The sequence below is a fragment of the Cyclopterus lumpus genome, chromosome 6, assembly GCF_009769545.1.
Source record: "Cyclopterus lumpus isolate fCycLum1 chromosome 6, fCycLum1.pri, whole genome shotgun sequence".
Taxonomy (NCBI): Eukaryota; Metazoa; Chordata; class Actinopteri; order Perciformes; family Cyclopteridae; genus Cyclopterus; species Cyclopterus lumpus.
In genome coordinates, this window is record NC_046971.1 from 2,734,095 (window position 1) to 2,746,749 (window position 12,655).

The following is a 12,655-nucleotide window of genomic DNA, read 5'->3' on the forward strand; positions in this document are numbered from 1 at the left end:
CATTCAACATCAACATATTTGGAGATACGAGGAAGGGGATTATAAATGTACAGTAAAGTACAATATTTACATCTAACATGAAGTGCTGGAGAAGCATAAAGGTACATTAAATATCGTTATCATTATTCCTATTATGTAATGTACTGTAATATAATACAAAATACATATTTAATATCATTTAAAAAAAATACATATTTAATATTTAAAAAAAAATATATATATATATAATCTAATAAAAAAACGTAACATGTAATATAATACATAAAATAAAAAAAGAAAAGCCCTTAAGTTCACTCGTCACTGCGTCTGTACGCGGTGACGTCATGACGCACGACGCACTCGCACAACCGCATTGTTGTTGGGGGAAGAGAAGCTCGCTCCGCCGCTTCCACGAACGGTCCCGTTGAGCAGCAGCCAGCCCCCCCTCCCCCCGGTTAGAAGGACCGACACCCTAATACATTTTAAAAAAAAACACGGCACCCGTCGCCCTGGATACCCGTCGCGGCCACGCGCAGGTTTTCACTCGGTTGAGCGCGAGCCGCGGCCGTTTGGACGAGCGGACCGAATGTGGATTTAACTGCCTCTCCGCTCCGCAGGCCGCGCCGCCGCCATTGCTGCCGTCTCCACACGCCGAATTCGTGAAAATACCCGGGTAAGTGCAGCCCCGACGCCGCCCGCGTCTCTTTAACGTCGGCCCCTTGCAGCCCGGACTAGTGCACACCGGGACCCGGTCTGCGCTGGCGTGCGGGAGAGCCTCCTTCCCCCCCCCCCACCCTTCAGAAGCAGCTTCTTGTTGTGCTGGTCGCCATCTTTCCTCCCCCTTCACTTTACTGTAACACAACCGGGGCTAACGTTTAGCCTGTGCTGTGGACGGAGTGTCCTAATGCGGTTAACCAGGCACCAAAAGGGGGCCCCGCCCCACCCCTCACGGAGGACACCGTGTGGGTGTGTGGGGGGGGGGGAGGGGGGTCTGTTCCTCGGTCGGTGCTTCTTTCTTTTTTTGTTTTTATAAAGCTGGCTCGATTAACGGCCAAAGATCGCCGTCAGTTAAAGAGGAGCTAACGTCAGGGGGGCACGCGCACATGTACGCGCGCGCGCGCCCCTCCATTCAAGGGAACGAGCTGCAACCGGCGGCTCCGGCCGGACTCGCGGAGCTGACAGCCGCCGTGGTGGAGCGGGGGCCGAGGGGGGTGGTGGTGCTCCCGTAAATGAAGGCTGCAGGAGCGGGTGGAGCCGCTGCTGCACACGGGGCTTCCGAGTTGGAAATAACTTGTATTGTTGGGCCTGTGGTGGAGGAAGTACTCTATATTTAAACGGCAATAACACGGTTACAATAAAAACAAGTCCTGCATGCAACATCTCACTTGGAAGCATTGGCATCAGAATATATAACAAAAGTGTCAAATACTCGTGCAGATTAATGTCTTAATGGACATAGTTGCAGTGCTGCTGTTGACACGACCATTGGTGATCAACACGTGCACGAGTACTTTAAAGAAAGACACACACACACACACACACACACAGGTACACTAAATACAGGATTGTGATGCAAATAGTGTGCAAAGATTTCTTAAATCCATATTGAATGGGTAATGTCCGTTATAGTTCCAGCTACACTGGTAAGTGGATTGACATGAAATAAGGCTGTTTATTATGAGCCAAAATGGTTCTGGCGTGTCACATTTGATGCTACTTGAGTCAACACTCAAACGATGTCAATATTTAACACGTTTTCCAGGTTACAAATCAAATAACTTTGTATTTCGCTAAGAGCTCCGTTTGGAAACCTCCAATACTTTTTGAATACTTGTCTGTGGCCTATATAGTACTGACAATAAATAAAAAGTTCTTCATGTCTTGGTTGGCGTTCTTTTGATGGAATAATGTCTGATTTTAATAAGTAGGCTTTCTCTTTAACACTTAATACATATTATTTTAGGGCCACACTATTCATCGATATTGCGCTGCACAATAAATGAAGCGCTTCCCTGAGCCACCGTGTGAAAGAAGCGCTCAAACAATACCCATCCCGTGATATGATTAACTTGAGGACGTGTCTGTATTGTGACGGACTCTGCAGAACTAAAAAAATGACTGTCAGGAGTATTTTGTCTTCACATATTTCATCCTCCGCGATCGAAGGCCGGACGAGGCGAAGACGTCCTTGTGTAAACGCGTTAACGGGCCATGGTCGCTCCTGAAGGCCCCGTTGAGGCTCGTGGCGGTTAGTCATCGCCGCAGGTTCCGTCGGACGCAGCACACACACACGGCGCTCCGTTGGCCGCTCGGCGCTTCACAGTCGTCATCACTTTAATAACGAAACCGTCGGTTCAGTCTCTGACGCTGTTGTGTTTCATCCGTCTGGTTTTCAGGGTCTTTACGGCTTCGAGATGAAGAAGAAAAGTCGGCACCACCGACCCGCGGTGCTGAAGAGGGACTCGTCGCCTATCAAGCCGTCGGCCAACCGGGAGACGCTGACGTACGCGCAGGCCCAGCGCATCGTGGAGCTGGAGGTGGACGGCCGCGTCCACCGGCTCAGCATCTACGACAAGATGGACGTGATCGGCGACGACGACCCCACGGCGCAGGAGATCACGGAGTGCAACAGCAACAAGGAGAACAACGAGAAGCCCCAGCAGGTCCTGGTGCGCTCCGTGCGCCTTAAGAACAACCAGCAGAAGAAGAACGCCGCGCTCCAGGCCACGCACGGCGGCACCGGCGGCCTGCTGGAGCCCAAGGTCAGAACGGTGGAGTACAACCTGCCGGTGGTGCCCAAGAGGCCGGCGGCGTATTACAAGTACACGGAGAGGACGCCGGAGGAGCTGGACGAGGAGGTGGAGTACGACATGGACGAGGAGGACTACGCCTGGCTGGAGCTCATCAACGAGAAGAGGAAGAGCGAGGGCGTCAGCCAGGTGTCCTTCAACCTGTTCGAGTTCCTCATGGACCGCTTCGAGAAGGAGTCGCACGCCGCCACGCGGGGCCAGAGCGACCTGCAGTCGCTGGTGGACGAGGACGCCGTGTGCTGCGTCTGCATGGACGGCGACGGCGCCGACAGCAACGTCATCCTCTTCTGCGACGCCTGCAACATCGCCGTGCACCAGGAGTGCTACGGCGTGCCGTACGTCCCCGAGGGCCAGTGGCTGTGCCGCCACTGCCTGCAGTGTCCGTCGCGGCGCGCCGAGTGCGTCTTCTGCCCCAACCGAGGCGGCGCCCTGAAGAAGACCGACGACGAGCGCTGGGGCCACGTGGCGTGCGCCCTGTGGGTGCCCGAGGTCGGCTTCTCCGACACCGTCTTCATCGAGCCCATCGACGGCGTGCGCAACATCCCGCCGGCGCGGTGGAAGCTCACCTGCTACCTGTGCAAAGAGAAGGGCGTGGGCGCGTGCATCCAGTGCGACCGCATCAACTGCTACAGCGCCTTCCACGTCAGCTGCGCCCAGCGGGCCGGCCTCTACATGAAGATGGAGCCCGTCAAGGAGGTGACGTCGTCCGGCGCCTCCTTCTCCGTGAAGAAGACCGCCTACTGCTGCAGCCACACGCCGGACGGCTGCGACCGCCGGCCCCTCGGCGTCTACGACTCGCCGCACGCGAAGAACGGAGCCTGCCACAAGAGGGCCGACAAGAGGGGCAAGTCCCGGGCCAAGGGCTGGGCCAAGAAGAAGAGCAAGAGAGGCGAGCTGGAGCCAGAACCGGAGACCGAGACCCCCACCAACTCTGGGCCCAGTATCACCGCTTCAAGGTAGGCCGGAAAAACACAGCACTCCCAGAATGCATCTCTCTTGTTTTCGTCAACCCGGTTCCAGGTCTAAGTACCTATGATCTACAGCTCAGTTAGGGTTCTGTTCAGGTTCCACAGATTTGGAACATTAGTAAAGACTCATCTGGTTTAGCAAAGAAAACCATGACAATGAAGTAAGTTCAGTATGATTCTGGTTTATTAGAACCTGGTCTTATCTTCGTCACGACTACATCATCGTCTGTAACGGGTCAGTAACTTGTAGCTTGGGTCACTCCCTCTGAAAGGACGTGTTTATTGATTTTAATATCCCCTCCTCCCCCCCCTTCCCGCGGCTCAGTTTCGACACCATCCTGAACCAGGTGGCGGTCCAGAGGAAGCGCGTGTTCGTGGAGCGGGTGCTGAGCTACTGGGTGCAGAAGAGGCAGTCGAGGAACAACGTGCCGCTGATCCGCCGGCTGCAGGCCAACCCTCAGCCGCCCAAAGTCAAGCCGATGGTCAGTGACACTCGGGCGGAGCGGCGCTCCTTCCTGTTGAAGCTCTTTCGTAACCGACTCCCAAAACGTTGTGCGCTGTCGTTTCTCTCCTGCAGGACCGCGTGGAGACGAACCAGGCGCTGAAGGAGCAGCTGAAGGAGTGGCACCGCCTCCGCCACGACCTGGAGCGAGCTCGCCTGCTGCTGGAGCTCATCAGGAAGAGGGAGAAGCTGAAGAGGGAGGAGGTAGAGGCGCTTCTTCGTTCACGTCCGTCAGTAACGACGGCGACTCTCGTCTGGATACGTTCGTTTTTTAAACACTTCATTTGAGCCAAAGTTGCACTGATAATAAGTTAGATTTTATGTTAATTCAACCTCTTATTTATTTGAGCCCCAAAAGTACTCAGATTTTTAAAAAAAACAACATTTTATACCAAAACTATAAACCACTTTATTTATTATTATAGCTTTTTAATTTAGCTTCGACTCAGTACTTCCACGTGTGTGTGTGTGTGTGTGTGTGTGTGTGTGTGTGTGTGTGTGTGTGTGTGTGTGTGCGCGTGTGTGTGTGTGTGTGTGTGTGTGTGTGTCAATCGGTGCATCTCTTGTACTCAACACTGACTTCATAAAACAGTCACACAAAGAAAGCGACTCAAATTCACGTGTGTGTGTGTGTGTGTGTGTGTGTGTGTGTGTGTGTGTGTGTGTGTGTGTGTGTGTGTGTGTGTGTGTGTGTGTGTGTGTGTGTGTGTGTGTGTGTGTGTGTGTGTGTGTGTGTGTGTGTGTGTGTGTGTGTGTGTGTGTGTGTGTGTGTGTGTGTGTGTGTGTGTGTGTGTGTGTGTGTGTGTGTGTGTGTGTGTGTTCCCCCCGTCAGATGAAGCTGCAGCAGTCGGCGCTGGAGGTCCAGCTGACCCCGTTCAACATCCTGCTGCGGGCCGTGCTCAGCCAGCTGCAGGAGAAGGACCAGTACAGCATCTTCGCTCAGCCCGTCAGCGCCAAGGAGGTTCGACAGGAAGCGTTTTTAAACTGTTTGTCTTAAACAATTACTTTAATGAAACCCACAATGTCACAGCTGAAGGTTTTTACATCACTTCCTGTACGTGTTTTAACACAAAGACTTCACAATAAAAGGTCAAAGTAGTCAGATAACGAGCGCCTGACTCCTCCCCCTCCGTCTCCCGCAGGTTCCCGACTACCTGGACCACATCAAGGACCCCATGGACTTCTCCAGCATGAGGAAGCGCATCGACGCCCACGACTACCGGAGCCTGGAGGAGTTCGAGGCCGACTTCGACCTCATCATCTTCAACTGCATGAAGTACAACGCCAAGGACACGTTCTTCTACCGGGCCGCCCAGCGCATGCAGGACCACGGGGGAGCCATCCTCCGCCGGGCCCGCCGAGAAGCCGACCGGATCGGCTTCGACTTCCCCAGCGGGTTGCATCTGCCCGAGACTCCGAAACTGGAGACGCCACCCCCCTTCTCCTGGGAGGACGGTAAGACCATTAATTATTAAGAGACCAAAGACTACTGTAAAATCAGCTAGAGATCAAACTGTGACAACGTCATGTGACCGTCTCTCCCAGTGGACCGGCTGCTAAGCCCCGCCTACCGCCAGCTGACCCCTCTGGAGGACCAGCTGAGGGAGCTGCTGGAGAAGCTGGACCTGAGCACGGCCATGAAGCACAGCCCGTCGCGCAGCAAGAGGCTCAAGCTGCTCAAGAAGACCATCACGGAGGTCCGCAGCGAGCTGAGCCTGAAGAAGTCCTTCCGAAAGCGCAGCTCCACCCCGACGGAGGCGGAGGAGAAGCCGCTGCCCGAACCCGAACCCCCGGCGGAGCCCCGCGCGCCGCGGGAGGCGGCGCCGCTGTCCCCGCACATGTTGGAGCTCTTGACCTCGCTGTCTCGGATCGACGCCTCGGAGCCGCCGTCCTCTCCGAAGGCCGCCAAACCCAGCACGGATCGTTCTCCCTCGGAGCTCGACGCCGACACGCCTACCTCAGTGCCCACGGACGCGCCCAACGGCCACGGCCCGGAAACGCTGCTCCCCAACGGCGACGCCCACGCCCCCGCCGCGTGCAACCGGCGGAACAACGTCCTCTTCCGTAAGTCCAAGAGCGCCAGCCCCCAGAAACCACTCAAGAGCCACGAGGCGTCTGCTGCGCCGCCGCCGCCTTCCCTGGGCGCCAAGACCTTCCTGTCGGTGGTGATCCCTCGGTTGGAGACGCTCCTCCTGCCGAAGAAAAGGCGGCGCAGCAGCAGCGCGGACGGCGAAGAGGAGGAGGACGAGGAGTCGCCGATAAAACGCCTCGGCACGGGTACGGACTCGACTCCACAAACGGGAACCGAAATGTTGGAGAAACCATCGGAATCACAACGCGACACTTTTTGTTTTTTTGCAGGAATAGCAAACGGTTTCGTGGTGGAGGAGGAGGACGCCGCTGCGGCTCCACGCCTGCTGGAGCCTCGCCGCCGCTGCGCCTCCGAGTCGAGCATCTCCTCCAGCGGGAGCGTCCTCTGCGGCACGAGGTGAGTGGAGGAGGAAACAGCCCACAGCCCGAGTCGTGAGAACCTTCTGCTGACCCAGTTAAAGAGAACTGGGAGCCCAGCGCCATGCTGGGAATTATACTGGGAGGTTTGATCTGGATCCGAATCCGTTTTATTCATCTAATATACGAACACATATGAAGCTGTCGTCTATTTCTGGGATTCATAATGCTGCACGAATGAGTCCAAACACCCAGAAATGAGCGTTTATGCATTTATTATTAATTTCTGGTTCCCTCGTCTCCAAGTCAATGTGTATTTTGTTTTACGCCAGTTAAAAAAAAACAACCTACTGGTGAATCTAGAAGCTTCACGTGTCTTTAAAACAAGGCGGTTGCTCACATGTGGCTCACTCCTAACCAATCAGGGACCAGCGTATCCGTCTGAACCCAACAGCAGTCGCCTCTGACGCGTAGCCAGCGGAGCGGAGCCAATCAAAAGCAATCGGCGAGGTCGGGTTGTATCGGTAAGACACGCACAGCTTGACAACGCCCGCTAGTCCCGCCCCCCTGCCGCCGATTGATTGATTGATTTTAATTGTTCATCTTATTAAAATGACGTAATGACAGCCGGCGCGAGGTGTGCGAAAGGGAACCTCTGAGTCTTTAACTTGGCTCGGGCGATCACGTGACCGCCCCAAATATCAGAGGCCGCGCAGAGTGAACGCAGCTCATTGGTCGGTCACTTCCCCGCAGACCAATCGGTCAACTCCATCCAGGTGGAGGGGGCGGATTCAAAGGTCCCGGACTCCGCTAACAACAACCCACACCGCCAATAATCAAAGTGTTTTGAGCCATCGGGATATTGAAGGATTGTTAAGCGTGTCATGCAACATATGATGTTATAACAACAACAACAACAACAACAACAACAAGTTGTTTTAAATGAATGGCATTTCATAATCGGCCATATTAAGAAGGTATGTTGATGTGACCACGTTCTAATGACGCTGCAGGTCGACGTCATCCTTCACCGTCATTTAATCTAACCGTTGGCCTTAAAAAGAAACAACAACAACAACAACAACAGCCGTGTTCCTCACCCAGCTCTCCCCTCGTCTCTTTCAGCACCGTCATCGTCTCTAAAAGCGGTAAAGGGCGCTCGCCAGCGGCTCGCCGGAGCACCGTGGACGACAAGAGCGCCCTGGTGACCTGCGTCGAGAACGGGGAGTTCGCCAAAGCCGCCAAGATCTCGTCAGGTGAGCAGAGCGCCGTCCGCTCGGCGCCGCCGGCACGCAGCCGCATGGCACGCTTCGATTGGCTGAACCCATTCAAAAAAAAAAAAGTGTCTCGCTCTCTTCGCGCGTGAGGAAAAACATGGGTGTGTTTTTTTTGTTTTCATATTTCCTCGTCAACCCAAAGAGCAGTGAAGTAGACGTGAGGGGGAGGGGCCTCAGGGGGACTCGATAACGACGTAAAACAGGAAGTGGTGCATGAGCGCCAGAAACAGGAAACCTGTGAGGGACACGGTGGAAGGGAAGTGGGCTCACATAGCCAACCGACAGGTGGATTATCTTTGGGTCAACAGGTAGAAGAAGTACTTACAGAACACACACTCTATTTATAAGCCTATTTATTATTTCAAAATACAGATTCAAAAACTATTAAATCCACGAGCTTGAGTTATCCGTATTAAATATCTAGTCTAGTATTAAATATCTAGTCGAGCAGTGTGTGTGTGTGTGTGTGTGTGTGTGTGTTGCGTTGCCTTGGATACCTCATAACCTGCTTGTCGTTGTTCCTGTAGCGGTGTGGAAGCCCTCCGCCGCTCCCCCATTTGTTCTGGAGCCTCTTAAACTAGTTTGGGCTAAATGTAGTGGATATCCCTCCTACCCCGCCCTGGTGAGTGAGTGCTAGCCACACACACACCCCCCACCCCCACCACACCACACACCCCCACCCACCAGCCCACCACCACCGCCCCGCCCCTCTGTGTCTCATTACCCATCTGCCCCCTCTGCCATCGTGCGTGTGTTTGAGCGCCGCCGCCAGGAAGTACCCCCGCACCTCGTTGACTGAGACGGCGGCTTCACAGTCAACACCCCTCCTTTTGCTTTGCTTTTCTTTGTGGCCGTCACAGATCGTGGACCCCAGAGCGCGGAGGACCCCGGGGGGTCAGCACAAAGGGGCGGAGCTTCACCAGTCGCCGCCACCGCCGCCGCCGGACGTTCTCAGAGCCGGAGAGCGGATGCAGTTCAGGTCCGCAGAGAAACTCTTCCTCGTCCACTTCTTCGACAGCAAGCGCAGCTGGTGAGGAACAAGTTCACGCCCTCTGATCTACGAACATAAGATGTAAAGCTTGAGATGTCTCTCACAGTCTGACCCCCGTGTCCGCTCTCTCTCCTCAGGCAATGGCTTCCTAGATCCAAGATGGCGCCCTTCGGGGTCAACCGGGCGCTCGACAGGATCAAGCTGACGGAGGCTCGCCCCTCCTGCATCCGAAAAGCTGTGCGGCTCGCCTTCGAGCGGGCCTTAAACCACCGGAACCGCGCCGGTGGCAAGCCGGAGCAGAGCGCCGGCCTCGCCGCCTCGGACTGAAACCCCCCCCCCCCACACACACACACACACACACACACACACACACACACACACACACACACACACACACACACACACACACACACACACACACACACACACACACACACACACACACACACACACACACACCACCTCTGATCTCCTCTTTCAGCCTTCTGTGTGGAACAGGCAGAGACGCTCCGTTTCTGCCTCAAACGCACACAAAGAAGCCGCACACACACATCCTGTTTACCACTTCCTGCAAACTGGACCCCCCCTCCTCATCCTCCTCCTCCTCCTCCCTCCCCCCGTCCAAAATACTGTAGCTGGTGACGTCCATCTTGTTTTTGTCAAAGAGCTATGCAACGACGACGACGACTCAGTTAGCGAGTGCAAAAAGTTTGAGAGAGAAATAAAATAAATAAACTGGGCTGTGATAACTGAAAAATCCACAGATGCGTCACACCTGTTGAATGTGTCGGATTTGACCTCTGACCTCCTTTAAAAATGTGCTGCAAAGACTGCTGCAACAATCTCACTGCCGTGAACATGTCCATCAGAAAGAGTGACTGTGTGTGTGTGTGAGAGTGAGATTGTGTGTGTGTGTGTGTGTGTGTGTGTGTGTGTGTGTGTGTGTGTGTGTGTGTGTGTGTGTGTGTGTGTGTGAGACTGCAGCAGCTCCTGTAAATACCCTGTACACGGCCTCACACTAATTTATTCACTCCCTCGGTTTGTTTTGGTACTCGGTGTTCAGATGTTTACGCCGACGGTGTCTCTGCTGGTGCTATCTCCACACGGGGAAAACAAACATGCATACTGTAAAACTGTTTTTACTTTTTACTTCCGCTACAAACGGTTTGGGTTTTTTTCTAAGTTATTGAGTTCTCAAGCTTCAATTCTTTTTTGGCATTAATTGTTTGTTTTTTGTGTTTTTGTTTTTTTTTTCTACCTGAAATGTTTTTACTGGACTCTTTTTTTTTTTTGTTTGTACATATTTATATAAAATCTATATAGATGCTTTCAAAGTTTAAAATGCCTAAAGTGCATCATTCACACCGAAACCAAAAAAAAAGAATCTGCTGCCCGTGAGTTTCCCACTACTGTTTTCTTTTTTTACCGTTTTGTAGTTTTTCAGCCTTTTTTTTGTTTGTGCGCTGTGACGAGTTTGTGTCTCGTCTTTTCCACCTGAACTGAGAATGTGCCTGTACTAATTTATTGTAAAGCAGAACATGTATATGCATTACTTTATAGAGAGTATTGTAAGAAAATACTACGGGCACACAGGGAGCCATATGTAGAGGCCCCTCCTCTTCTTCTGTTTTTTTATTATTATTATTATTATTTTTTGGGGGGGATTTTAGCATTAAATCTGAGAGGTGATAGTGTTTTGGTGTTTTATTTTGGCAGGGTAGCAATGGGTAGACTTCCTGTTCTGGATGTGGATGTCGTATGTAAATAGATTTGGTACTTTAGCGGATTCTCTGGGAAAAAACCACAGTTCTAGCCAACGGGAGCGGAAACCAGCCGACGGCAGGCCGGTGGGATTTTTATACTAAAACACTGAAAAATTAAAATATGTTATTGAATCACTGATTCGACGTGTCGTGGTTTTATTATTTTAAATTGTACTCATTTTAGATTTTCAATGTCGTGGTTTAATTAAATTAGCTTTTTATTTCCATTTTTAATTGTTTTTTATTTCCATTTTTATTTTTTTTACAGTTTAGGTAAATACATTTTATTTCCATTATTTATTTTTTTTAGATATATTTAGATATTTTTTTATTATCTATTAATTCCATCTGTGCTTTACAGTTTTGTGGTTTAATTTCATTTTTTAAATGTTTAAATAATTTGAAGGTGTAACTATTTTACGTGTCACGCGAGCTAATGAATAAAAATGAAAAAAAGGAAATCTGGTAAAAAAAAGAAAAATGAAAAAAGAAACTCCCTTCAATCAACAATTATAAATACTGTGAACATGTGACCGAATGACCACAAGGTGGCGACATCGTTCTGCCCGTGAAACAGCTGACGATGCAGAAATGAGGAGGAAACACTGCAGAGACTAAACTCAGTAAACATCCAACAGGATCATTTTTTAACCTGCAGATATATTTTGTTATCTTTGGGAAAATTCAGCCACGTGACGATCAGCAGCTCTGCTGTGACGTCATTCTTCTTGTCGGCGTGTGAACAAAATGATAAATACAAACATCTTTTCACCAAGTGAGCCGACTGCAGACCAGAGAAGAACCTGCAGTTCCTCAAATGGCCAGTCGAGGCTCCAAACAGCAAGTCAACCCCCATAGACGGCGATGCTGAAAGGCCCAACTTCATAGCAGAAAATACACATGTTTACATGTACAACAAATAATATCTACAGCTAACGTCACTCGTTTATATTAAAGAATTACCAACTTTAATAAGCATTAATATAGTAAAAAAGGAAAAATAGTAAAATAATAATTCACCAACGTTTCGACATGGCGGTCTCCTTCAAGGTAAAGAGACAGAAACGGCTCCACGGCTGCATTCCCTCTACTGACCACCAGGGGGTGACTCCTCTGGTTGTATAGAAGTCTATGATTCATGTGTTAAAGCTGCATTCTCTCTCCTGACCACCAAGGGGCGACTCCTCTGGTTGTATAGAAGTCTATGCTTCATGTGTTAAAGCTGCATCCTCTCTCCTGACCACCAGGGGGCGACTCCTCTGGTTGTATAGAAGTCTATGCTTCATGTGTTAAAGCTGTATTCTCTCTACTGACCACCAGGGGGCGACTCCTCTGGTTGTATAGAAGTCTATGCTTCATGTGTTAAAGCTGCATTCTCTACTGACCACCAGTGGGCGACTCCTCTGGTTGTATAGAAGTATATGCTTCATGTGTTAAAGCTGTATTCTCTCTACTGACCACCAGGGGGCGACTCCTCTGGTTGTATAGAAGTCTATGCTTCATGTGTTAAAGCTGCATTCTCTCTCCTGACCACCAGGGGGCGACTCCTCTGGTTGTATAGAAGTCTATGCTTCATGTGTTAAAGCTGTATTCTCTCTACTGACCACCAGGGGGCGACTTCTCTGGTTGTATAGAAGTCCATGCTTCATGTGTTAAAGCTGCATTCTCTCTCCTGACCACCAGGGGGCGACTCCTCTTTGGGCGTCCTGAGCTCGTCGTCCGGCACACACACACACACACACACACACACGCACACATTCTCTCAGGGGTTGAAATGTCTTTGAAGTCGGAGATGATTATCCAAAGCATGCAGGGTAATTAACTGCGTCCTGCTCATAAATAAACACATTTTCTCTGCACACACACCATTAATGCAGCAGGCGCCGCTGGAAAAGGCTCCTCGTTGTGCAAAAAAGA

The 12,655-nt window shown here is 51.2% G+C and overlaps 1 protein-coding gene across 5 annotated transcripts; it reads left to right on the forward strand.

The window, feature by feature from the left end:
* The first annotated feature begins 344 nt into the window (after positions 1-344).
* LOC117731861 (bromodomain-containing protein 1-like) lies at positions 345-9,318 on the forward strand. Of its 5 annotated transcripts, XM_034534379.1 has the most exons (12): positions 345-652; positions 2,376-3,745; positions 4,083-4,239; positions 4,335-4,463; positions 5,092-5,220; positions 5,402-5,714; positions 5,805-6,536; positions 6,621-6,747; positions 7,833-7,963; positions 8,512-8,606; positions 8,845-9,014; positions 9,113-9,318. In XM_034534379.1, the coding sequence occupies exons 2-12, from the start codon at positions 2,394-2,396 to the stop codon at positions 9,300-9,302; spliced, it is 3,525 nt and encodes a 1,174-aa protein (XP_034390270.1). In that variant the 5' UTR covers positions 345-652; positions 2,376-2,393; the 3' UTR covers positions 9,303-9,318. The 5 variants fall into 5 exon arrangements, 4 of the variants coding, with proteins under 4 accessions (XP_034390270.1, XP_034390271.1, XP_034390272.1 ...); XM_034534380.1 differs by lacking the exon at positions 8,512-8,606 and having other exon boundaries at positions 9,113-9,237; XR_004609562.1 differs by lacking the exons at positions 8,512-8,606; positions 8,845-9,014; positions 9,113-9,318 and adding an exon at positions 7,110-7,231 and having other exon boundaries at positions 7,833-7,931.
* Positions 9,319-12,655: the final 3,337 nt, after the last annotated feature.

Coding starts and splice junctions, on each gene's coding strand:
- LOC117731861 (XM_034534379.1), top strand. CDS start 2,394: ATGAAGAAGAAAAGTCGGCACCACCGACCCGCGGTGCTGAAGAGGGAC. Junction 5,715..5,804: donor CCCCTTCTCCTGGGAGGACG/GTAAGACCATTA, acceptor CGTCTCTCCCAG/TGGACCGGCTGCTAAGCCCC. Junction 7,964..8,511: donor AGCCGCCAAGATCTCGTCAG/GTGAGCAGAGCG, acceptor TTGTTCCTGTAG/CGGTGTGGAAGCCCTCCGCC.